This window comes from Dysidea avara, chromosome 5, assembly GCF_963678975.1.
Source record: "Dysidea avara chromosome 5, odDysAvar1.4, whole genome shotgun sequence".
Classification (NCBI taxonomy): domain Eukaryota; kingdom Metazoa; phylum Porifera; class Demospongiae; order Dictyoceratida; family Dysideidae; genus Dysidea; species Dysidea avara.
In genome coordinates, this window is record NC_089276.1 from 22,439,824 (window position 1) to 22,467,211 (window position 27,388).

The following is a 27,388-nucleotide window of genomic DNA, read 5'->3' on the forward strand; positions in this document are numbered from 1 at the left end:
AACTTGCATTGGCAGATAAACATAGCCATCACAATGGTTTGACTAATTTATGGTTAACTATACCTTTTATGGTTACCCATGCATTGTACAAATTAATGACGGAATTGTGAGCATGTGATTAGCTAATAATTTAATGCAATGGTTTACTGCTAACGTGGCACATTCCACATTGAAGTGACATAAAACTGAAGCATTTCTTTAATAATCTGTTAATAGTGTAGTACAGAGATGATGAATATTTGCTACTTGCTAACTGCTGTACTTGCTTACATTCAAGGTCAGTTTTATCATCAGTGTAAATGTAGTTCATATATGCAATGCTATTAAGAGTTATAAGCATGGAATGCAGTTGTTAGGTTGCTAGGTATACGTAGTTCAAATGAATAATGAATATCATGTACAGAACTGAGATGGGGATCACGAAAGTTCACTGGCACCACAAGTAAACATATATTGTTGCAAAGCTTTTTTCACTGCAACTACTGAACTAGCTTTATAGTCACGCATTGTGCTATAGCTAAGCTATTGTTGAGCTGAGCCAGTATATGGCTAGTTTACGCCACACCCCGGCTGGCGATCAAATTTTAGTGACCAGCTAGCTAGCTATATTACCCTTTAGCTAGCTATATTACCTTTTTTATTGTACTAGTACTAAGCTAATGCCTTCACTGGCTTCAGGAAAAGCGTGCTGGTCAGTTGAGTAAGTAGCTAAGTATAACCATATACCTCGCACGTCCAATAAAATCCCACGGGGCCCTGGGCCATGAGACGATTTTACGTTAGCTGAGCCACGGGTAGCAACCCCATGGTACTATTTAACGTCAGTAAGGTCTTGGGGGCCCCATTGGAACACAATCTTAAACACGGACCCGACACTCACACAACTTTAAACTAGTACCTTACCAACCAAGAATTGATGTAGCTATATAAATATTCCTTCCTCCCAAGAACTGTGCCAGAATGGAATAGATTAGATGATGAGATTATTGAGACTGACTGTGTTGAAGATTTTAAGCAAAAATTAGTCCCTTCTATGTATATAGTTAAGTAACTTATCGTAATTGTGTATATTTTTATAGTTTATTTATTGTAATTGTACATATGTATATAATTAAGTAACTTGTCGTAATTGTACATACTTATATAGTTAAGTAACTAATTGAAATTGTATACATGAAATTGCACATCAGCATTATACCCCTGGAGGGTCCTGCTGATTAACGATAAATAACGTTAACCTATACAGCAGATTGCATTTCGTTTAAAAATCGCGTCGCGCATGTGCTGCGTTAATACACACAGTTGTAAATACAATCCTTCATGCACGGAACTACCTTTACAGAGTGAAAATCTTAGTCCTCAACGTCAGCAACTTGTTCCGTGAAACAAAACATTTTTACTCTTGTGTGCGCATCGAACACGCGTCACGAAATTTTTTAACGGAAATGCAATCTGCTGCACAGCGGATTTCTCTTGCGTTCGAATTTTGCGTCGTCCGTATTGTGGACATGCCAGGCTTTGAAAGTGAAGGCATGTGCGCAATACGGAATACGAAGATTCGAACGAAAGAAAAATCCGGAAATCACACGATATCGTACCGCGTGGTGTCACGTGATGCTAATGATGTAGCAACACGTAATTCTCATTGGTTATCACAAAGGAGTAAGCGAAGTCACGTGTGCAAGATTTCTACCAGACAAAATACTGGTAGTATAACATAAACTGCAGAAGAACATTATTTTATTTATTTATTTATTCATTTATTTATTTTAATACTTTTTAATGCAGTTCAAGACTGCATTAAAGGTTAGTGGGTAATAGATACCCACTGCCAAAGAAACATACATACAATGCAATGCAATAACTAATTAATTACAACTATTAGTTACTTATAATTACAATAGATAACTAGAGTTTGTTAAAATTGGTAGAAATTGGCGCTCTAGAGCAGCGGTGGCAAGGGCACAAAGGTGAAATGTACAAGCTCTTTCAGGGTTGAAGTTATTAGTAAAATGCGACCATAAATAGTTAGTTAAACGATATTTAATTGTGTTGGTAGATAGTGAAAGATCAATGACTGGTAAGTGATTGTATAGTCTGGCTATCCTGTTAAAGTAAAAATGATGTTGTGTTACTGATGATGTCCTTGGATGATTCAGTTTTTGGTTAATCCCAGATCTGGTGTTGCCTCTTGCAAAAGTGATGTAGTTGTAGATGTTAAAATTATCAGTGGGTGACTTTAATGATTTTATTAGAAACAATATATCTTGGAGTTCGTAGTGATACATGAGAGGCAGGAGATGCAGTTGTTCCAGTCTGAGTTTGTATGAGGATGTGTAATCATTAAGAATATATTTAGTGGCTCTTCGTTGAATGCGTTCTAGTGCAGTAATGTCTCTTATTAGTTGAGGCCTCAATAGTTGTGAACAATATAATAGTTGTGATCTGACTAGTGCTAGGTATAGACGTTTCTTTGCCTCAGCACTGTTAACCTGGAATGTTCTTCTGATAAGTCCTAAGGTTTGGTAAGCTTTCGTACATATGTTGTTGTAATGTGCTGACCAGCTGAAGTCAGATGTGAATGTTACTCCAAGATCTTTATGCTGTGCTAGACATTTAATAGGATTTCCATTGATGGTGTATGTAGGGGGGACTGTTGTAGTCGAGAAGAAACGTAAATGAATAAATTTGGATTCGTTGAAAGGTAAGTCAGTCAGGGTGCTCCAATTAGAAGCTCTGTTGATATTTTTACATGATGAGGAACTGAGTACAGTATATTCCTCGTGAGTTAGACTAGCACAGGAGCGATGCTCCCATTTAAAACACCAACACCTCCTTCTACATCCTTACCACAAGTGACATAAGTGTCACCTAATGTATCATCTCTGGGTTGTTTATAAGAATGAAATCCAATTATCGTGCACCCCTTCACGCCGACCAACAGTAGAATTATTGATAATTTTTTTAGGGAAAGAAAGATATACATGATCTTATAAATAACTATTACAATTACAAACAACTATTACAACTACATAAACTACAGCTAGCTACAGGGGAAAAACTATCAAGTTACTAGGGAAAAAAGGGGGATTGTCATCATCATCCGAGCCCTGAAGGGCCCAGTACCTCAAGATCATCTTAGCATTGTTGGACCACAGTTGCACAGACAGTTGCTGTAACAGTAGAATTTGCCCAGGTAGATTCTGCCTGTGGTAGTCTTCTTAAAGAAATTTAACTAATATAAATCAGGAAGATTTCCCGGGTCTGACAGAGACGAGTCAGACCCTACTCCAACTTAAACAACATCTTCCGAGGCCATCCTCATAGATTCATTCAACCAACTACCAGGATTGACTCATATAAACATTCATTTTTTCCATCAGCTATTTGTATGTGGAACAGGTTACCAAGTGTCGTGGTGATGTCAGAATCCTTGTCTCAATTCAAGAACAGTTTAAGTAATCTTTATAATTAATTTGTTCTTTATGCTCAACTTTGAGTTCTGTACAATAATCACTAATAATAATAATACAACTAAGTACTAAAGATAATACGAAATGCGGTTAAAATTAGCTATATACTAGGCTCTGGCTGGCTTCCTTTATCTGGTTCATCTGGCTTGCATACTTCTACAGCATTGTGTAGCTATCTCCTGCAAGTTGTGTATGCATAATTATAGTGTGTCACCCATCACTGTGCCATTGCTATACCACTGATGAACCCTATGTAGCTCTGGTAGATGTTGATACTGTGCTGTATATTGGCTAATAATTTTTATCTGGTGATGTTGCCTATAATGTATTGCTGCATACAATACTGCAATAATGTATAGTTCTCTCCTGTATGTTTTGTATACATATACTGTGTACACATCACTGTGCCATTACCACACCAATGATGTACTGGCACTTAGCCACTGGTGGCCTTTAGTTAAGATGCCACTATTGTGTTATATCTGTCACTACTGTGACATATTGAGATGATTTGGGAATCATGCCTTCGCCACCTAATAGCCTCACCAGGGGCTGTCACGTTAGTGTATGTACTTGGTTGTATGTGACGCGGTCCTAGTAATAATTACATAACCAAGTAATAATAATAATAAGAGCTAATAATAATAATAAACTGCCCATGACTTTACAGAAGCAGAGGAGGTCGGAAACGATTTAAGCGCCAATAAAATTATTTATGCATTTTTTCTAGGACCAAATTAAACGTGTGTACGATGTAAAGTGTGCATAGTATCATCGCATTATTTAACGAATTGATACTTGGTTAGTGTTAGATTGTTACGAGCGGAAAAGTGTTTATAGATTTCACCTAGAAAATCAAGTGTTTTTGCAAAACAGAATACACCACTGTAATGCTTACACAAAGCACAATCCGAATATCTAGCAATCACCTGTCACCCCCACCGTTCGCTAGTTTTGTATTGAGACTATTGACGCTCACGAAAAATTCCACGCAAACTATGCAATCAGGTAATATGGGGGGTATATTATCTATGATGCAATTAACGAAATAGTTTTATTATTATTTAATTTTAAGTATTGCTTGTAAAGCACTGCCGACAACCTGTTGCAGAGGATTGCGGAATCACTACAATACAGAAAGTCACCAGAAACGTGACCTATCAATGTTGCGGTGACGCATTTCAAAGTTGATGGATCACGTTTTTCGGTTGGGCGCTTTACGGTTTTGTTGCAAACATTCGACAAAAATCTTAAATGGACACAACATGTTAACATGATCACTGCAAAAGCAAACTCAGTAAGAAGTCTTTTACAGCGGAATCTAGCAAAGTGTCCTGCAACATGCAGTTAAATGCTACTGCTATAATACATTTGTTCACTCCATTCTAGAATATGCCAGTACAGTGTGGTCCCCATACCATGAACATAACATCTATAAATTAGAAATGGTACAGAGAAGAGCAGCAAGGTTTGTGATGAATAACTAATTAGAACAGCTAGTGTGACAGAAATGTTGAACAGTTTACAATGGCACACATTGGAGAAGCGAAGAAATAATTTGAGAGCCTCACTAATGCTTAAAATAATTAATTTATTTTTATTTATTTATTTATTGATTAGCAAACACCCAACAGGGTTTTTACGCTAATGTACAAGGTACGTACACATAAGTGTCTAGTTTAAGTTACAATAACATAAGTGCCTATAATTTAGGTTACAATAATGATTAGTACTAAGTTACAATAAGTGCTAAGTTACAATAGGTGCTAGGTTACAACTAGTGCTAAATTACAGTAAGTGGTAAGTTACAATAAGTGCTAGAATTACAATGAGTACTACATTACAGTGAGTGCTAAGTTACAATAAATACAATAAGTGCTATATAAAGTAGGAGTAGTTGATTGATTGGTAGATATTAATGTGCACCAACAGTTTAGACCAAGCAACACCACAACTAGAGGTCACCATCAAAGATTTCTGCAGTTGCCAACAAGGGTAGATGCTTATATGAACTCCTTCTTTCCTTTTACAATGAAATTATGGAACCAACTAGATGATCATATTATCCAAGCTCCATCTCTTGATTTATTTAACAATTATATAAATTTGTAAATAAGTAGCTAACTACATATGTACGAATATACTCATGATTGAGTTTGTACATTAACAAATACAGGGTGTATATATATTCCGTAAACCTCTGTATCGCGTGCCAGCTGCAACATGTACTCACGTGATCCGTCTACAGACATTAAAATGAGCAATGGAATGGCTAGTGCCTAAACGGATGTATGACTATGAGCTATAGTACTAAACGGATTTGGGTGTCTGATCATGAGCTCCCGTTTAGGCAGGTACGAGCCATACCATTGCGTAATATCTGTATATGGATCACGTGAGTACATGTTGCAGCTGGAGTTTTTGCACTGCAACAAATTTAAAATAGAAATCAATGCTTTAGTCACCAATACCTTGAGAATGGCTGGAGCAAATTTGATCAAATTTGAACAGTGATCTATAATTCATATATCTTGTATGTCTACCAACATAGAAGCCAATTTCTTGTAATAATAACTATATCAGGCACCCAAGAAACCTGCATATGTTGACAAGAAGAAAGAAAACATGCATGCACGCATGCATGACTCCATGCTCCCTACTCCAAAGTAGACACCATTGTTGCATTATATCAGAGTCACTGCTTTGAGTTATAGGCTTTGCTTTGCGCTATTGAGGCCTACCATCACATGCTCAAGATGACATCAATCCACTGTACATCACACTGTAACAGCTACAATAGTATCAGTCTGGCCTATTCTGAGGACTGGCTCAATGCTAACATCATTGCATAGCATATCATTAACAGTCACTGGTGTTATCCAACTGTCTAGAACTTGATAGCCAGTACTAGAGGTGGTAACTAAGGACAAAAGAAAAAAAAAGTGTGACTGCCTGTGCAGTTTTATTGCCTATTTACAAGTATCTAATAATGTCAGTTTTAAGTATCTGTTTAGAGTGTTATATGTAGCTTGCCAATGGTTGAAGCTTCATGTACCTAATTTTTACATGTTTTACACCAATTGCTTACCATCTAGAGCATCCACTATACAAGAAGCTAACAGTTCAGTTTCCTACCACTTTAAATCATTTCTGAAATAGGAACACTTAAGGATTAATTATAGGCACAGTTATGGGCCATTGAGAGTTAAAAACTGACTATATAAAATGAAAGGAAAGTTACACCACAGTTCATTCAACACCATGAAACTGTACAGCCACATACACCCATCCCCAGGTTGGTCAGAGCTCTAGACCCCAGACTGCTTGTAGGACTTGCCACTGGGCTTGCAAAAAGTAGCCAGCAAAAGGTTGATTTTGAAAGCAAAATTTGATAGCGTATTCATGTACATAGCCTTGTGTTTGTGGTGAAAAACTAAATGACCTGCTATGGGCAACAACGTTGAAACCGGGTCACTACTGCTGACCCGGATGACCCACTGACCCGGATGTGACCCGGATTAATTAAAGCCGAGACGTGTTTCGGCTAGTCTCGGGTGAGCGAACGAGTCTACATTTTGAGCGTTCGATTCGTGTTGAGTAAATATTGCAACTTCAGCCTATAGCTGTAGGTTGAAGACCAAAAAAAAAAAAAAAAAAAAAAGGTCTTCACCTACTGACAATAGCTACCCCTCACCATAGATACCCTCAGTTTCGTGCTACATACTGCACTTACTAACAAATAGGCGTGGCTGAGCATATGTTGGTAATGCGATAAGTGGATGTGGCTCACGAAAGAGCTACGCGATAACGTTTATAAGTTCCACGTCGTAAAACGAACAATTTTGTTTCTCACGTGATCCAATCCGGATCAGACCCGGATAAATTGTAAACCGGGTCAGACCCGGATGACCCGGAGAAAATGTGACCGGGATGACCCGACCCGGTTTCAACGCTGATGGGCAATAAGACTGGTTCTCCTAGATCCAGTCACAACTGTGGGGTACAGTACCTATTAACACATGCCTGTATGTATGTATGTATGAACACTATATGTCATGTCTATATGTACATGTGTACTTTACAGGCATTGATGGGCAGTACATTGTCAGAATAACCAGTAGCCCAGGTAGAACACCAGTTAGTGGATCAACAAATACATTCAATTATCCTGTACTGAGCAGCGTACACCTAACATGTTCAGTTTCTTCCTTTGCAACTATTTCTTCATACCAGTGGAATACCAAGGGATGTTACAAAAACAGGAAATTTCATGGTGGGGCTCCAAGATGTTTCCCTCATGGAAAAAGAACACAAATTGTAACTGGAAATGACCTGAATGCAAAGGATGCCGGCACCATTACTTGTATTGCAACCATTAATGGTGTAAGATACACCAGTCAACCATTTACACTTCGCATATCAGGTGAATTACATAGAGAAACAACTATGCATGCATGCCTATGTTAACAGTAGGAGAAATATTTCAGTTATTGCAATAATACAATAAAAATAACAAACTTTCTGCCTGTTCTGCTGATTTTAGCTACCAACTTTTATTTATATAAAGTACTGGTAAGGGCGTCAGAGTAGGTGCGACCAGTGAGGCCAGAGCCTCACCACTTTTTGGCTGTAATAAAAATAAAAAAATTAATTAATTAATTTAAAAATTTGCAAACTTGATGAAGCTAAAACTAAAAGTATAGTGAACATGTTATACTTAGTATATTGCATATTATATGTAATGGCAACAGTTGAGAGAAACACTTATCTAACCTGTTTTTCACTCAGAACAGCTTTATGTTGACTTCGTACGTATTAAGCGCCTCTAAAATAATTATCGTTATGTTTAGACTTAGCTGTAGTCAACTTTGGGAACATTTCTTACAGTTTACCCCTTATTAATAATCTCAAGTGGTAAGATATAAGTGTTAAACAGGTACTTTTGATCACTGACCAGTTTTATCTTTGAACACTTGCCAGGTGGTAGCTAGCTAACTAGCCAGCACCATTCACATAGTATGCCAGCCCAAAACTGCATAACTTAGTTCAAACTTTTTCCTGGGGGCATGCCCCTCAGACTAAGCCTTACCGCTTTCACTTTTACCCTGACACCCCTGAGCAGTAAATGTGCCTACAAGTCCTAATGACTACATAACTAGTAAGGTCCCTATTAATTTCGGTGATTATTAGTTTCTCATCCACCGCCCGCATCCTTCTTAAGCTACCGCATGGTTAGCCATTATTTACTCTGTGCATGCTCAAAAAAACACGTGATACCAAACTATTACAATTTTTTGTTGATGAACGCTACAATGCGCTATATATCGCCAGGAGAACTGTTGTTTTCCTTAGCAAGTTGTTGCAGTACCAGTTGCAATCGTGCTCTATCGACTTCATCAAAGCAGGCTTTCAGTTGACTGTAGAAAATCAGTTGGCGATGATCACGAAAAGTAGAATCAACTGGTGAAGGAAATGTTTGTAGAAAGAAAGAAAGACAATTTGGACAAGGTCTGTACATCATTACTTACTTTTCGACCAGTCTGACTCATGATATTTTACATAATAGAGTCGCTATCCCATTTATTAAGTATTTTCAATTTTCTACCACCGTCACTAGATCTCATCCAATGTCGTTATTTATTCCATCCTCCACTATTAACTCCCGGCGTTTTTCCTTTTTCATCAACTCTCCCTTCCTATGGAACACCATTCCCCATCGTATTCTAAAATTGACTAATCCAGTTGCATTCCGGACTGCACTTCGTTGTTTTCTTTTTGCATAATCTTGTAACTGTTTTGTTTTTTAATCCGTGTATTCTAATGTTATTGTTTTGTGTTTTGTTTTTGTGTTACTGTTATGTGTTTGTTTTTTGTACTTGTATGTTCTTTATGGGGAGCACGTTTGCAGGCTGTGCCTTTTGTGTACCCATGTCTTTGACAAAAATTGATAATCTAATCTAATCTAATCTAATCAGTGTGTTAATATTATAAAATAATGGCATAATGGTAATAGCTACCCTCCCGCCCGCATCATAGTAATTAGAAAGGCTGGATGAGAAACTAATAATCTCCGAATAGGGGCCGAAAGCTGCAAACACATAGCTACTTAGCTACTTGAATAATAAATAAGAGCATGATATCAAGACTGTGGTGACACACGGTAGTGTGTCGTTCGGCCCAAGAAGCTGGCGCGCAACACCCGTGAGTATATTGACAGGAAGAACGAAAACGCAATTTTCGCACCTCCGTAGCTCTGTGCTGCCTTGATGAAACCAGACGATATTTGCTGTGGGCACTCCCTCCAACTTCAGTACTCCATATTCCAAATTTGAGCGAAATCGCTTCAAGCTTTCCCGAGCTATGCGACTTCAAAAATTGGTTTAGTTTCTTCGTTGTTTTTTTTCTTCCTCTTTTCGCACACTTACAAAAACCGCTATAAAACGCGAACGCAATATCCGATTGCCTTGAAATGTAGCACACAGAAGGGGGGTATAAAGGCGCATCTCTGTACCGACTTTGGATGGAATACAATAAACAGGCAAAGAGTTATTAGCGATTATTCACGAAAAATAACACCAATATGTTGTCACGCCTACAGGGTAAACCGCTTACGGGAAATCGGTGGGTGAATAGGTTAACTATTGAACTTCAAACTTTTTGTGGTTTGAAAGAAATCGAGCTAAAAACCAGGAAGATACAACGAAAAAACCAACAGTGTGTAACAATTACGCAATCGAGATTAACTAATAAAAAAAAGGACTACTTTCCACGCACACCAGAAAAACCGCTTGGGGTAATGCTTTGAAATTCGCTGTACAGATGGAGTAATCATCTTAGAAAGGATATTTAATGGTGTAGAAGAATCAGACTTGAAGCCACGGAGTTATAACACGAAATCAAACTTGGTGTAGCAAGTGCGAGATCGAGATACTCTAATAGAGCAGTCATCCTAATTGAGCAGTCACCCTGAAAAGAATTCAAAAGATCAGCTAGAAACTAGTAACCTATATAGAGATAAGCTACAAACAATTCACCCTGTAGAGAGATCAGTTAGAAGAAGCTATCTTGTAGGGAGTTCAGCTACGTAGTTCAGCTAGAAGAAGTCACCTTATAGAGAGTTCAGCTACTAACTAGTGACCCTGTAGAGACATCAGCTAGAAGAAGTTACCTTGTAGAGAGTTCAGCTACAAACAAATCATCCTGTAGAGAGAACAGCTAGAAGAAGTTACCTTGTAGATAGTTCAGTTACAAACAATTCACCCTGTAGAGAGATCAGCTAGAAGGACTCACCTTGTAGAGTGTTCAGTTACAAAGAAACCACCATGTAAAGTTCTGTAATAAATATATGCATTATATATATATAATTTGTACATTTATTGATAAATCAGAAATATTTAAAGTATTCATCTGCTTCATCTTTTCTTCTTCCTGTGGAAAAGAAAAAAAAGATAGGTTAAAAAATCCCCAAAGCTGGCCTATGACCAGCTTTGGGGTATACAAATACAAAATGAAGTGAAATCTAATCCAAAATAGCTAAGCTTAAAAAAAGAGTGCGGCCCTCAAAAAGGCTATGGTGAAAAAAGATGTGAAATCCAAGGTGGCAGCCAAGAAATGGCTGTGATGGTAGGTTAATGGTAAAAATTTTAATAACGACAATTCAGGTGAATTTTGTGCCAAGACCAAGTGGCACAAATTTCACCTGAATTGTTGTTATTGAAATTTTTACCATTAACCTACCATCACAGCCATTTCTTGGCTGCCACCTTGGATTTCACATCTTTTTTCACCATAGTCTTTTCAAGGGCTGCACTCTTTTTTTACAGTTTGCCTGTTTTGGATTAGATTGACTTTAACTTGTGATTCTTGAGCAACCACCATTTTGCTGAATATTATTTTTGTAAGCCAAATGTTAGAATTTCTCCTATGTATGTGACTTTGCTAAAGTTCTTAACATAAAGTGCTATATATAGTTACTAGCTATCTCTGAGTCAGTTGTAGCTATATATGGTTTAAGTGTTGTGTCTAGTGTGTATTAGCATCAGTCACCCCTAGTCACCCCTAAACATAATTGTTGCATGATTGTTGCACGATCATATCCTGAATGTGAACAAGTATTTTCTCTCATAAACTGTAAGAGTTTAACACCAATACTAGGATTGTTAGCTTCTCAATGGAGCTTGAAGGAGATGGGTTGAGAGTTTCACATGATATTGTAAAGAAAAGAAAGTACAATGTAAAAATGACAGATTTTGCTACTAGATGACATATGAATACAACATGTATTCTATTAAACGGTACACTGACATCCAAATTTACAAAGTAACTAAGGTAACTTTAAAAGGTTCAATAATCCCTTTGAACTCTCATCCACCACTTGCCATTGGTATGTACATACACTGTAGTACAGGGCCGGAGCCCAGAGATTCTGAGTGGTCAGGCCATTCATGCACTGCAATGGAGGTCATAGTCATGCACACTACATTTTATTGATTTGAAATTTAATTCAGATTATCTACTGTAATTTTTTTGTGTGTGCTAGCAATACAGCATGCATTAACATGCTAAGCTAAGGAAGTCTGTGGGCATGCTCCCTGGGGAAATGTTTGAAAATACATGTTCTGAAATGGCATCTGGAAGCTATTTTACATACATGGTCTCTTTCTGCTTTTTAACACCAAGAATATATCCAGGTAAATTTGAGCTACTGTATACCAATTAATTCAATTTAATATAGCTATAGCTAGTAGCTAATTTTACTTTCATGATACAAAGTGAGTTTAGTTCTTTTGAGATGCAGAAGCAATTTTGATTGTTATTGACTAATTGTTAATGCATAACATGCATTTATCAATTAGCCTATTGTGCAATTCTATGCAGATGGTTCACTGGAAAGTAATTTGAAGATGGATATAGCTAATGACTGAGATCAATCAATGTAATAAGAGTATTGATATTGTATACCGAATGCTCTATTAGACTATCACGATGACTGTTCTATTAGAGTATAATGTGATGACTGCTCTATTAGAGTATCTCGATCTTTTTGCAAATTCAAGTGGCTGAAAAGTGGTCTGGCCAATGCCGGACCGGCCGGACCGTGGGCTCCGGTCCTGCTGTAGTATTGCACAGTGTACATGTCATTAGTATAATATTATATGAATTACCAAAACAATAATCAACATTCTTAATTTATTGCTAAATTCGTTACCACAGAAGTCATATATAGAACATTCCTAAAATGGTCATTACTATTAAGAATTGTTAAACTACAACTTCTACTCACTAAAATTTAGGATATAAAAGAATAGACAACTTATAGTAGTGGTTCAGTGGCTATGATCCTAAGATCTTTGGCTCAGATTTGTATTTCACTTTAATTCAAAACTACCAATATTCTAAGTGGCCATTCTATAAGGATAATTCTCTCATCTGTGCACTGTTACACTAGTTTGGTTTTGTTACAGTAACTGTATAGTAAAAAGTTTGGCTGATTCATATACCTTATTATGGTATAACAACATTAACTGATTTTTGTCAGTATGAGAAGGTTTATCTGTCAGTTCAAAACAAAATTATAATTGTGGCCTTCTTGTGTGTACTAAATTTTAAGGGAATGAAGTACATAATAATTTGCTTATTTATTACAATGGTCTTTATAAGCTAGGCTCTGTTGAAGGAAGGAATTTTTGAATAAAGAAGCAAAGAGAAATTAATGCAAACTTTGAAGGATATGCATTTTGAGAGTTTAAGGAGATTTTGTTCAAATTTATAGTAGCAATGTGGGCTACCATTAAAGTAAAAAACATGAATGTGTGCATTGTAAAATTTTCAGATTTGAAAATGGGAACAACTTATGCATGAGATTTGCATTACATTTTGTCTGTTAACAGCACACTGATGGCCAGTTTTCTGCATGACACACTGCTGTGTGTCTTGATGTAATGGATACATTACCTTGCTGTGTGCATTATACATCATTGCAACAATTTCGTGGCTGCCACATTTGATCTCACAACTTTTTTCACCCAGGCTACTAAAGACTGCACTATTTTTACAGCTTTGTAGCTGTTTTTATGTGGATATAATGCAACATTTTCTACCAAGTGTTTACGTGTGCATACATTCATTGACCCAATAGGAGTTAGACAGACCGGAGGTACAGAAACTACTGGAAGTAACGCTGTTAGTATTGGTAACATCATTCACGCCTATTCTCATGAATATGCAATTGATCCAGATGATGGTGGTTTGTTGTTTAGATGTGTTACTGGCTTGGGACCTACCAGTAATAACAATGCTGAAACAAGTGCGCTATACTTTAATGACGAACTAATTCCTCATGGAGGATGTAACGGTCCTGTGGTACAATCACGTGGAGCAACCATCAGTAATTTTGTTGGAGTTATTAATGTATTTCTGTGCAAAAGATTTACATACAATGAAGAAGGTATTTACGGATGTACTATGAAGAACAGTGATATGGTGGATGAACATGTGAGGATAGGAATTTATTTACGTGGAAGAAGTGAGTCAGCAGTGTTGGGACAGTTACTTTTTTAAAGTAACTATTTACATATTACGTATTACTTACAACAGAACTATTTAGCTTCAGTTACATATTACCCAAAAAATAAAGTAACTATAATAATATTACATATTATATTATTTTGTGTCCACAGCCTTAACCTGTCACATGTGAAACTACCACCTTATCATGTGACATGATTGCGTTGTGGGTAATGTGCAAATCTTGGTTATAAGTAAGAACCTGGTGAATAAGCTTCATTCAGTAGGCTTCATTACTTCGTTGTGACTAGGTGTTACTCAGTGGATTGCTAATGGGATTACTTGTATATAATTATTAAACTTGTTACAGAAACTATATTACTTAGGTAATGCATTATATTTGTAAGTAAAGTAACTTAAGTTATATTACCTGTTTTTATATTATATTACTTAGTTACCACAAAAGTAATAATTATTACGTAACGCATTACCCCCAACACTGTGAGTCAGTATACAATAATGGAGTGCTTCACTGTTAATGATTACCATATTCACACAGCTCGTCCGGAGATCACAACCACAACATCATCAGTTAATGTTGTTATTGGTGCCTATCTGACATTATCATGTACCTCCAGAGGTTCTCCACCAGACACATTCACCTGGATGAAGGATGGTGTTCCAATACCACAATCAAATAGTGTTACAAAAATTACACACAGTAGTACTAGTGCAGTGTTCCGTAGTGATTATACCATTAGTAGAGCAGCTACAACTGATAGTGGAACATACACATGTACTGTGACTAATCCTATTGGAAGTGATAGTCATAATATGAATGTTGTTGTCAATGGTGAGTTTCAATTCATACATATAACCCAACTGTATCATTCGTATTTTTTGCAACTGTACATGTTTATTGTACATAATTGGTTTATAAACTACTACACAAGGAAATTTAATAAAAATTGTGGGAGGGGCTTGCTGGTGTTGATATTCATAATATAGTCAGCAGCTGAGTCACATTTCTATTTAACTTCTGATCAGTGATATACACACAACCATGTATGCATTCGTACATTCCCAAGTATACAGTGCTGGTCACTGTAAAGTGCTAATAACAATAACAATGCATACAGCCACACAAATCATACTAGCTAATACACAGAATCAGTATAATTATAGTAGTATGTTATAATAAAATTATCTAATTTAAAGAATTGTTTTGGCATTTATTTAGTTCCACCATCAATAGCTGTTACTGATGTAAACACTGGAGGTATGTTAAACAACCCACAATTAGTTAATAATGGTGAATCGATTGCTCTACGATGTACGGCCATTGGTCCTCCCACACCAACTATTGAGTGGTATTTGGGTAGCATGAAGTTAGCAAATCTTTACAACAAGATATCAATACAGACAACCACTCAATCTAGCATGAGAGTGTCTACTTTGACTGTGGTGAACTTTGTAGCAACTGATGGAGGCAACTATACTTGTTCTGCAATTAATACTGTTGGAATAAGAGGAGTGTGCCATGATATTAGATTAAGTAAGTAATGTAATTATATTGAACATTGTTATTAGCATATATAACTATCCAAAATTTTTGAAGTATAAGTAATAGCAGGGGCGGATCTAGGAATTTTTGAAAAGGGGGGGGCTAAGCTGGATAGGGACATAGGTACCTAGCCAGACATTAGAAGATAACAAGCCTTCCACAAGGCCCTAGGGTAAGATTCATGTAGTATCCATGGTCAAATTAGCTATTTAATAACGACTACATTAGTGTGCAAAGCAGCCTAGGGGGTCTGGGGGCATACCCCCCAGGAAATTTTTGAAACTTAGGTCCTCTAAAGGTGAATCTGCGAGTGTTTTTAGCAGTTTTTCAATGGAAAATAATGGAGTTTCAGTTTATCAAAACACTTTTACTTTTCCATTTAATCAAGATTCAAGACTGATTGCAATATGCATTGATGAGTATAGCTATCATGCATGCATGACAATCTTTTCATTTGTAGTTACCAAGCATTTAGATATAGCTAGCTATATGGGTCATTCCATGCACAATCACCAAAGAATTGTAATGACCCCCCTCGGATTTTGATGAAATTTGGTGTGTATGTAGTACTTATGGTACTTATTCACCATACCAATTTTTAGCCCCCTGCACCACATGGTTTCTGATTTATGACCACAAAAATTTTGAATATTTTATGAAAAGTTGGTACGACTTGCATTACAAAATCAACTGTAGCTCACCACTGTATTAATATTTTGAAATAAAATTTTCGGTGAATAAAGATAATTAATTGATCAATTTAAAAATCCATAAATTATGGGATAGCAGCTTAATTAAACTTTTCAAAAGTTGCATAAGAAACTTTGATCCTACATATTTCAAATAGTGCTGCTTCAAATTCTTTGAATTTTTTACTGAATGATTATTGTGTCATGGTCTATTGTTGATAAAATTTTTGTGGTGGGGTCACAATGGGTTCAGGAGATATAATTAAAACTGTTGTAGCTTATAGTGAAGTATTGTAGTCTATTATTGCTTTAAGGGAGTGTACACCAGTATTAACCATTCCTAATAAGGTCATTTCAGATCTGTCTTACATAATGAAGATTTTGAAATGCAGTGTAACCTGTATTAGTGACCACCTGTATTGAAAAACCATCCTTAGTTTACGAAAGTTTAATGCATATTAATAGTCTTCGGTTAACAACCAGACACATCCTCTAATTATGAAATCAAGACCATTTGAACTCTCTATGGAATTACAAGATAGGTGCTATTATTTAGCAGCATGCACAGAATTATAGCAGATAACATTGGACAACTTATAATGCTGATTTGTACATACACAGAGGACACTTTAATTCACTTCAAGTTAAATGTGTGCATAAGCAACTTGTGAAACAGGCATGTAGCTAGTACTATTTTATAACTGTGATGATATAGTGTGAAGCAATTTTGTAGCAAGAGTCATTTCTTTCTTTGTCAAAGAGTACACACGACCACTTCTCGTCCTTGGGTCTACAAGAGTTAGAATATGATCCATTGGTATAGTGTGGATATTCTGTGGCTCTGGGTACTTGAATGAGTTTGATGGACCATGTGGATGCAGAAACGTCAGTTGTACTTTGTTTGTATCACAGCAAACTTTAAGCACACAAGCGAACCACCAATTCCCTTCATGTAAACATGTGACAAATCCAGCAATTGATTCAGGTGGAATTTCATTCTTTCCTAGAGCCACTCTCTCTTTCCTGGAAGTATGAGATGAAGAGTAAAACTTTACTTCCACTGTACTGTCTGAAACTGGCACAAAACAGTGTAGTTTTCTTGTACCAGGAATTGTCCGTGACAATTGAAAGCGACCTTCCAAACTACTCAATTCTTTCCTGTAATCTTCATTGCTACAATAACCAAAGTGAGCAGCAGAAATGTTGCTACATGCCCAATCAAACAACTGACGTGCTGTCATGAGCTGATCATTGTATGGCCTTTGTAAGCTGGCACGAGCAGCAAGTCGTTTGACTGTTCCACCTAGACCATCACATGCTCCTTTTCCATGTGAAGTGGCTGAAAAATGCCATTCAGCTTCAACTCCAAAATCATCTTTGTGGTGACATAAGTTTAGGAAATTCTTCCTATTTTTGTACTGTGGTGCAGCACCATCAGAGAAATAGATAATTTTACAAGGGTGCAATCTTGCCGGCAGGAACTGTTTCAGAAAGGTGATGAAAGATCTTTGGAATAGGTGGACAGCAACAGTATCATGGTGGAGACAGTCAGAAATCACCACATAACTCAAGTGGCGTAGTTCTTCAGAATCCAGGTAGTAGGCGACAAAGGGATGTAGGGTTGCTGAGGAATTGTTCCAATGAAACCCTTGGGCAGCATCTTGTAAAATAAAAGAATAATTCTCTGAAAAATCTACAGTGACTAGGAACTCTCCCATCTTCAAAGTTGTCTTACAGTTTGCATAGAATGATGCCTATTCTGAGGCAATAAATGAATGGGGACGCAAGAGCTCTATCTTCTTACAAAAGGTATCAGCAAATTCCTCAATAGGGGAACAAAACGTCTCTAGTGTAGATCGATCGGTGGACACCCACTGCTTATAAACAATCTGTTCAACATCGATCTCATCAAAGTGATTAAGTAGGTCTTCCTTCAAAATTTCAATCTTGGGACAGGCATCACATTCTCCTAAATAGCACCTAGGATGTGGGGGGTTACACATTGTCTTCCCCAAACAGTGGTGATACGTTGGTAGCTCAGGTATCTGCATCTCCTGGACCAATGACATCAACTTCACATTTTGATGTATTGTACACACACAAACTGAGTGAGTACCACTTGCTCCTGCTAATACACAATGTTTTGGTCTCAGCTCAGCAAACTTTGAAAACCCAATTTTGTAATTTGGGAATTTCTCTTTGAACTCACGGTACACCTGTTTTAAATCACTCAGGACCAGTCGCTTTTGAAAATGCTCACGTTTTCCCTCCTTCTTCACTGACACGAAATCCTTCTTTCCAGGCATAACACGACTAATCTCATCAGATTCATAGAAATTGCAAACAGTGGTAAATGTTTCTGGTGAAAGTGAAGGTCTGCGTGATGGACCAGGAAGAGAAAGAATGCCTCGTTCCTCTACCAGCTTCTTTGATTGTCGTGCTAAATACTCCGAGACACCAAACTCTTGCTGTATTTTTTTCACTGTCCTGTCAACTCTTTGGTAAAACTGTTAGTACTTGAACTTGCTCACTTCTTCTATTTGTTTCCCATAACTTCTCCTTTAGTTGTTGGATCATCTCAGTTCCATCATCCATAGGTGCCATTGGGATAACTGTTCGCTGCAAGGCTTCAGTAATCTTCTTAACCTTCTGTCCACAGTAAACCTTTGAACGGCTTTTACACTGAGAAAATGGTGTCTCACCAATCTCTGCTAGACATACATTAAGCGAAGATACTGCTTCTGAACTATGAAAGAACAGAGAATCAGATTGTGTTGCTTGTGAGCTAGAAGGATTAAGCTCAGAAGCAGCAGACTCAGTGACATCTAGCCAAGGTGACTCCTTACTTAGTTTCTTTCTGCATGTGTCACAAATCTTCATATCAATAGTAATATTTGGAGCTCTTTCACACATCCAGGCTGAAACAGGTCTGAGATTCTTCTTACGGCTACTCCAAGTATGGCCTGGTATATCAAATGGATTGCAACAGGACTGAGCCATGGAGACAATAGGAGTAGTCACTGCACACTTCCAATATCTAGTTAGCAACTGAATATGTTATACCTGGTAGAAAGTTGTTTGCTCACTGAAGAATCTTTGCAATGCATGTCATTGCAATTTGAACAATGTCTTGTATGACTGGAATTTTATTAGCCAGCTACAAGTATGCAATTAAGGTCTGAGTATGTCCATCTATACAAACTGGATCCATGAGAACACTGTAGAGTTAAACTTTATTAACTAAGGTGGTTTTCAATACAGGTGGTCACTAATACAGGTTACACTGCATTTCAAAATCTTCATTATGTAAGTCAGATCTGAAATGACCTTATTAGGAATGGTTAATACTGGTGTACACTCCCTTACAGCAATAATAGATTACAATACTTCACTATAAGCTACAACATTTTTAATTATATCTCCTGAACCCATTGTGACCCCACCACAAAACTTTTATCAACAATAGACCATGACACAATAATCATTCAGTAAAAAATTCAAAGAATTTGAAGCAGCACTTTTTGAAATATGTAGGATCAAAGTTTCTTATGCAACTTTTGAAAAGTTTAATTAAGCTGCTATCCCATAATTTATGGATTTTTAAATTGATCAATTAATTATCTTTATTCACCGAAAATTTTATTTCAAAATATTAATACATTGGTGAGCTACAGTTGATTTTGTAATGCAAGTCGTACCAACTTTTCATAAAATATTCAAAATTTTTGTGGTCATAAATCAGAAACCATGTGGTGCAGGGGGCTAAAAATTGGTATGGTGAATAAGTACCATAAGTACTACATACACACCAAATTTCATCAAAATCCGAGGGGGGTCATTACAATTCTTTGGTGATTGTGCATGGAATGACCCATATAGTATATACCACAATGTATCAGCTCCTCTTCAACAGCCTCAACTGTCTATCTTACTGATAAAAATAATGTTGTTGTATCTCACTGGAAGGTTGGAGTAGATTATTTCACACATCATAAAGTTGGAAGGATTGTGGAAATGCTTACCCCAGCCCTAACATCAACAAATTCAAGGCGGACTCTCTTTATGGAACACTGGACTATCATCTTTTAAAGACCATCTGGGATTCATCAACATTGGGTGACTATGACTACAAACTGTCAAGTAGCTATGATTTTGCAGTCTGCATGAAGGATGCTGTTTCTAAATACTCCCATGATCAAACAAAGCCAGACAATAGGGGAACACGAGCCTTTGTGGGATGTGTGGAAGAAACATGTATAGCTAAACAGAGGCAGAAACATGTATAGCTAAGTAGTAGTGGTGTTGTACATCACAATTATTAGTACGCATGCTTCTTAGCCTAGCAACGCTTTGTTAGCCTTAACACCAATGAAGTGCACTGAAAAGCAGAATGCAGTGAAGGGTACTAGTAGCTATTAGCTAGTCCACTGGAAGTCCTTAGCAGAGTGCAACTATATTTGTATTTATGGGGTTTCTAAATTTGCAGTTGTGATAGTAAACTTATATCTAGATCTGCCGGGTTATGAAGACTGATCTATAGCGGCTAGCTACAAATACCAGCACCAAAGCCCACAGCATGGGGTCATATCAGAAGGTAACTGATACAGATTGTACATTCATAGACAAAATTAAAGTGCTATAGCTGCCTTATAAGCTTGTAAAATACCAAAAGACTTCTGTTTGCTAAATGGTTGAGTTGGTAACTACATAATTATACTGAAGCTGATAACTCTAACCAATTAACACTTTTTGAATCATATATAATAAACACTAATCACTTCTTATAGCCATAGTGGAAAACACTGCTAATTATCTGAATAAAACAAAACCCACAATTAAAACTTTAGCAACTAAAGATGCAACCCACAATCAAAACCTTTTCTTGAAGAACTCTTGAGAAAAAGGAAGCTATGCTCTCCTGGAACAGAGTTGAACAATAGGTATAGTTACATAGACGTTACATGTGTTGGTAGTGATGCATAGTTCCTGAAATAAGTCTGCTTTTGATACACATATAAGATTTAGGGTTTTATTGGCCAAGTACTAACTTAGAAAGGAAAGGGGGGGCTACAGCCCCCTTAGCCCCCTCCCCCCTAAATCCGCCCCTGAATAGTTGCATCATGGACATAAGGACTAGCATGAGGGCAAGGCACAAGCACAAGGGGCAAGGCCTGATCACAAGTGTGAGTGCATATATTTTAGGCAAATCACAAAATTAATGTCTATGTTACAACTACAGTAATACAGGTATATGTGACTCATCTGCAAGTGTGGGAAATTGCAGGAATGCTTTACAAGTATATATACCACTTCAGGGGTGGAGAGGCAGAGGGAGCAATCCCCCCCCCCCCCCCTTTCAAAAGTGGAGGGGCAGTGCTTGCTCACATTTTCCAATGCTCAATTGCCAAAGTAAAGCAACTACTGTAGTAATTAGCCAACTTAATTTGCTTTGATTTACTGGCATTTGTACTAAAGGTTATGCATGAATGGAATACTGCATGAATTAGTGCTGGAAATGGATAAGATCAATATACTCTAATAGAGCAGTCACCTAACTATTCTAATAGAACATTCGGCGGAATTATATGAGTTGGTCCTGCCATGCAATTAATTCAATATGTCTTCAATAACACATATATCTATACGTAATCAAGAGCATGAGTCTATCTGAAATGCCTTCAATTACTGGTGTACGTATTTAATTGTACAGTATCTTAATGATAGTCATTGCCATAATATTATAGGAGTATCCTATTCAAGTATACTTGTACCACTGAAAATGCTCTCAGAGTCAATCTCAAAGCATTCAAATTTCAAAAATTTCCTGTGGGGGGTATGCCCCCAGACCCCTTAGTATTGACATGCTTTGAAGGTATTTTTAATGATCTTAAAACATTTTTTAACTTACAGCCACCCTACATGACTTGCCCCCCCCCCCAGATGAAAATGCAAGCTCATTAAAAGTGCATACTAAAGTACTTACTGTGCTAGCCATGAATAAACTAAAGTAGTAAACATGTTTACAACTCTAATAGTCAAATTAATTAAGTGCCTTACCCAGTGCTATAATGACATGTATGTGACATTGCTATAATAGAGCTTGAGCAGAGGAGACCATCAAAGAAATTTGATGATTTCTAAAATTCCTGTGATGCATTAATGAGAAATGGAAGTAGTATAGCTATATCAATTATATACTCCATCCTATATAGAAGAGGTATAATTTTGATATACTACCTCTGTTTCTTGTTAATGCATTCCTGAGCACACTTATAGTAGTGTTATTCTCTTCCCTTTGAAGTGAGGTGTGAAAGTGGTTATTAAAGCATACAATAGCTGCAACAAACTAAAGTAGCTGAAAGGAGAAGCAGAGTAATATATTTAGCATTTTATTTTGGTATTGCACAAATAAGGTCACACTTTAAATTACTTGTGGCAATTTTCTAGTAGAATTGAAGTTCAGCACATAAAATGTCCTATAATATGGCACTTATTATTGGGTAGTGTGGTTGCACACTTAACACACATTAAGTTAACTCCACTAGTCCAGATGCCAGCTAAGCATTTCGACCTTAAAGTGTGGTGTAGCACTACTTTTGTGCAATGGGTTGAAATATCATGAAATATATTTTATACAGTGTATACCTGCACAGTTATTAACATAATTATACTATAATATGTACGCATTGTACTGGATCCTCAAAAATGTTTTAAAACTCAAGGATAGAATTACACACAATTGGCTCATTTGTGGCACTGCTTGACCTTTTCAAAATATTTTCGTTCAAATACCCAACACAATATTTATGGTCAGTCAAATCTAATCCAAAACAGCTAAGCTGTAAAAAAAGTGTGCGGCCCTCAGAAAGGCTATGGTGAAAAAAGATGTGAAATCCAAGGTGGCGGCCAAGAAATGGCTGTGATGGTAGGTTAATGGTAAAAATTTTAATAATGACAATTCAGGTAAGTTTTGTGAAGTAAAATTCACCTGAATTGTCATTATTAAAATTTTTACCATTAACCTACCATCACAGCCATTTCTTGGCCGCCACCTTGGATTTCACATCTTTTTTCACCATAGCCTTTCTGAGGGCCGCACACTTTTTTTACAGCTTAGCTGTTTTGGATTAGATTTCATTTCTTTTTGTATTTGTATACCCCAAAGCCGGCCTATGGCCAGCTTTAGGACTTTTTTAACCTATGTTTTTTTTCATTACTACAGGAAGAAGAAAAAATGAAGTAGATGTACTTTAAATATTTTATCAGTAAATGTACAAATTATATATTATAATACATATTTGACCGGATTTGCGAAAGGGGTCTTCCACACACATCCAATTTTCCAACTTAGACAATTGATAACTTCAGATTGGAAAGAGCTATTGCCTTGAAATTTGGACAGTGGTGAGCACCACTATAGCTGAATACATGGTGAAATTTTCAGGTTAATATGTTAGTTGAACACTGAGTTATGGTCTCCAACGTTTACAGAATTGGAAGTGTGTAGAAGACCCCTTTTCGCAAATCCGGTCACATATATTGATTACAGAAATCTCCATGGTGGTTTCTTTGTAATTGAACACTCTACAAGGTGACTTCTTCTAATTGCTCTCTCTACAGGGTGAATTGTTTGTAGCTGAACGATCTACAAGGTAACTTCTTCTAGCTGATCTCTCTAAAGGGTGATGTGTTTGTAGCTGAATTCTGTACAGGTGATTTGTTTGCAGCTGAGATCTTTACAGAATGGTTTATTTGTAGCTGAACTCTCTAAAAGGTAACTTCTTCTAACTGATCTTTCTACAGGGCAATTTGTTTCTGGCAGAATTTTCTACAGGGTGATTTCTTTGCAGCTGAACTCTCTACATGGTGGTTTCTTTGTAGCTGAACTCTCTACAAGGTAATTTCTTCTAGCTGATCTCTCTACAGGGAGATTTGTTTGTAGCTGAACTATCTACAAGGTAACTTCTTATAGCTGATCTCTCTACAGGGTGATTTGTTCGTAGCTGAATTCTGTACAGGTGATTTGTTTGCAGCTGAGCTCTTTACAAAATGGTTTCTTTGTAGCTGAACTCTCTCCAAGGTAACTTCTTCTAACTGATCTTTCTACAGGGTGATTTGTTTGTAGCTGAACTATCTACAAGGTAATTTCTTCTAGCTGATCTCTCTACAGGGTGATTCGTTTGTAGCTGAATTCTGTACAGGTGATTTATTTGCAGCTGAGCTCTTTAAAGAATGGTTTCTTTGTAGCTGAACTCTCTACAGGATGATTTGTTTGTAGCTGTAATCCCTACAAGGTAACTTCTTCTAGCTGATCTTTCTACAGGGCGATTTGTTTGTAGCTGAGTTCTCTACAGGGTGTTTGTTTGCAGCTGAATTCTCTACATATATGGTGGTTTCTTTATAGCTGAACTCTCTACAAGGTGACTTCTTCTAGCTGATCTCTGTACAGGGTGATTTGTTTGTAGCTGAACTCTCTACAGGTGATTTGTTTGTAGCTGAACTCTCTACAAGGTGATACTTCTAGGTGATCTCTCTACAGGATTCCTTGTTTCTAACTGAACTCTCAACAGGGTGATCTGTTCATAGCTGAACTTTCTACTGGGTGATTTGTTTGCAGCTGAACTCTCTAAATGGTGGTTTCTTTGTAGCTGAACTCTCTACAAGGTAATTTCTTCTAACTGAACTCTCTATAGGGTGACTTGTTTCTAGCTGATCTCTCTACAGGGTGATCTGTTCATAGCTGAACTTTCTACAGGGTGATTTATTTGCAGCTGAACTCTCTACAAGGTGAATTCTTCTAGCTGAACTCTCTACAGAGTGATTGATTTTTTGCAGCTGAACTCTCTACATGGTGGTTTCTTTGTAACTGAACTCTCTACAGGGTGATTTGTTTGTAGCTGAACTCTCTACAGGGTGATCTGTTCGTAGTTGAACTCCCTATAAGGTAACTTCTTCTAACTAATCTTTCTACAGGGCGATTTGTTTGTAGTCGAGTTCTCTACAGGGTGATTTGTTTTCAGCTGAACTCTCTACATGGAAGTTTCTTTGCAGCTGAACTCTCTACAATGTGACTTCTTCTAGCTGAACTCTCTACAAGGTGACTTGTTTCTAGCTGAACTCTCTACAGATGATTTGTTTGCAGCTGAACTCTCTACATGGTGGTTTCTTTGTAACTGAACTCTCTGCAAGGTGACTTCTTCTAGCTGATCTCTCTACAGGGAGATTTGTTTGTAGCTTAACTCTCTACAGGTGATTTGTTTGCAGCTTAACTCTCTACATGATGGTTTCTTTGTAGCTGAACTCTCTACAAGGTAATTTCTTCTAGCTGATCTCTCTACAGGACGATTTGTTTGTAGCTGAACTCTCTACATGATGGTTTCTTTGTAGCTGAACTCTCTACAAGGTGATTTCTCTATAGCTGATCTTTCTACAGGGTGATTTGTTTGTAGCTGAACTCTCTACATGATGGTTTCTTTGTAGCTGAACTCTCTACAAGGTAACTTCTTCTAGCTGATCTCTTTACAAGACAATTTGTTTGTAGCTGAACTCTCACATGATTGTTTCTTTGAAGCTGAACTCTCTACAAGGTGATGTCTTCTAGCTGATCTTTCTACAGGGTGATTTGTTTGTAGCAGAACTCTCTACAAGGAAGCTTCTTCTAGCTGATCTCTCTACAGGGAGATTTGTTTGTAGCTGAACTCTCTACACGTGATTTGTTTGCGGCTGAATTCTCTACATGATGGTTTCTTTGTAGCTGAACTCTCTACAAGGTAACTTCTTCTAGCTGATCTCTTTACAGGGTGAATTGTTTGTAGCTGAACGATCTACAAGGTAACTTCTTCTAACTGATCTCTCTACAGGATGATTTGTTTGTAGCTGAACTATCTACAAGGTAACTTCTTCTAGCTGATCTCTCTACAGGGTGATTTGTTTGTAGCTGAATTCTGTATAGGTGATTTGTTTGCAGCTGAGCTCTTTACAGAATGGTTTCTTTGTAGCTGAACTCTCTACAAGGTAACTTCTTCTAGCTGATGTATCTACAGGGTCACTAGTTTGTAGCTGAATTCTCTACATGGTGGTTTCTTTGTAACTGAACTATCTACAAGGTGACATCTTCTAGCTGATCTTTCAACAGGGTGATTTGTTTGTAACTAAACTCTCTACAAGAAAACTTCTTCTAACTGATGTCTGAACAGGGTGAATTGTTTGTAGCTGAACTCTCTACAGGGTGATTTGTTTGTAGCTGGTCTCTATACAGGTTACTTATTTCTAACTGATCTCTTGAATTCTGTTCAGGGTGACTGCTCTATTAGGATGACTGCTCTATTAGAGTATCTCGATCTCGCACTTGCTACACCAAGTTGGATTTCGTGTTATAACTCCGTGGCTTTAAGTCTGATTCTTCTACACCATTGAAGAGCCTTTCTAAGATGATAACTCCATCTGTACAGCGATTTTCAAAGCATTACCCCAAGCGGTTTACCTGGTAGACGTGGCAAGCAGTCGTTTTTTATTAGCTAATCTCGATTGCGTAATTGTTACATACTGTTGGTTTTTTCGTTGTATCTTCCTGGTGTTTAGCTCGATTTCTTTCAAACCACAAAAGGTTTGAGGTTCAATAGTTAACCTATTCACCCACCGATTTTCAGCTTCTTCCCATACGCGGTTTACCCTGTAGGCGTGACAACATATTGGTGTTATTTTTCGTGAATACTCGCTCATAACTCTTTGCCTGTTTATCGTATTCTAGCCAAAGTTGGTACAAAGATGCGTCTTTATACCCCCCTTCTGTGTGCCAAATTTCAAGGCGATCGGATAAGGCGTTCGCGTTTTATAGCAGTTTTTGTAAGTGTGCGAAAAGAGGAAGAAAAATAAGAAGAAAAAAACGAAGAAACTAAGCCAATTTTTGAAGTCGCATATCTCGGGAACGCTTGAAGCGATTTCGCTCAAATTTGGAATGTGGAGTGCTGAAGGTGGAGGGAGTGTCCACCCCAAAATTCGTGTTGTTTCATCAAGTCAGCACAGAGCTACGGAGGTGCGAAAATTGCGTTTTCTTTCTTCCTGTCAATATACTCATGGGGTTGCGCGCCGGCTTCTTGGGCCGCACGACACACTACCGTGTGTCTTAATTTTCACCACATATTTCCTATGTAGAA

General features: G+C 37.3%; 1 protein-coding gene across 1 annotated transcript in view; it reads left to right on the plus strand.

Annotated features, from left to right (window-relative positions):
• Nucleotides 1-229: 229 nt before the first annotated feature.
• Nucleotides 230-27,388, plus strand: part of LOC136255122 (hemicentin-1-like) — a 30,659-nt gene continuing 3,500 nt past the window's right edge. Inside the window, exons 1-5 of the mRNA XM_066047841.1 lie at nt 230-277; nt 7,558-7,896; nt 13,612-13,998; nt 14,539-14,832; nt 15,220-15,534. Of these exons, the coding sequence (XP_065903913.1) occupies nt 232-277; nt 7,558-7,896; nt 13,612-13,998; nt 14,539-14,832; nt 15,220-15,534 (1,381 nt within the window). The 5' untranslated portion in view covers nt 230-231. The remainder of the gene's footprint in view (nt 278-7,557; nt 7,897-13,611; nt 13,999-14,538; nt 14,833-15,219; nt 15,535-27,388) is intronic.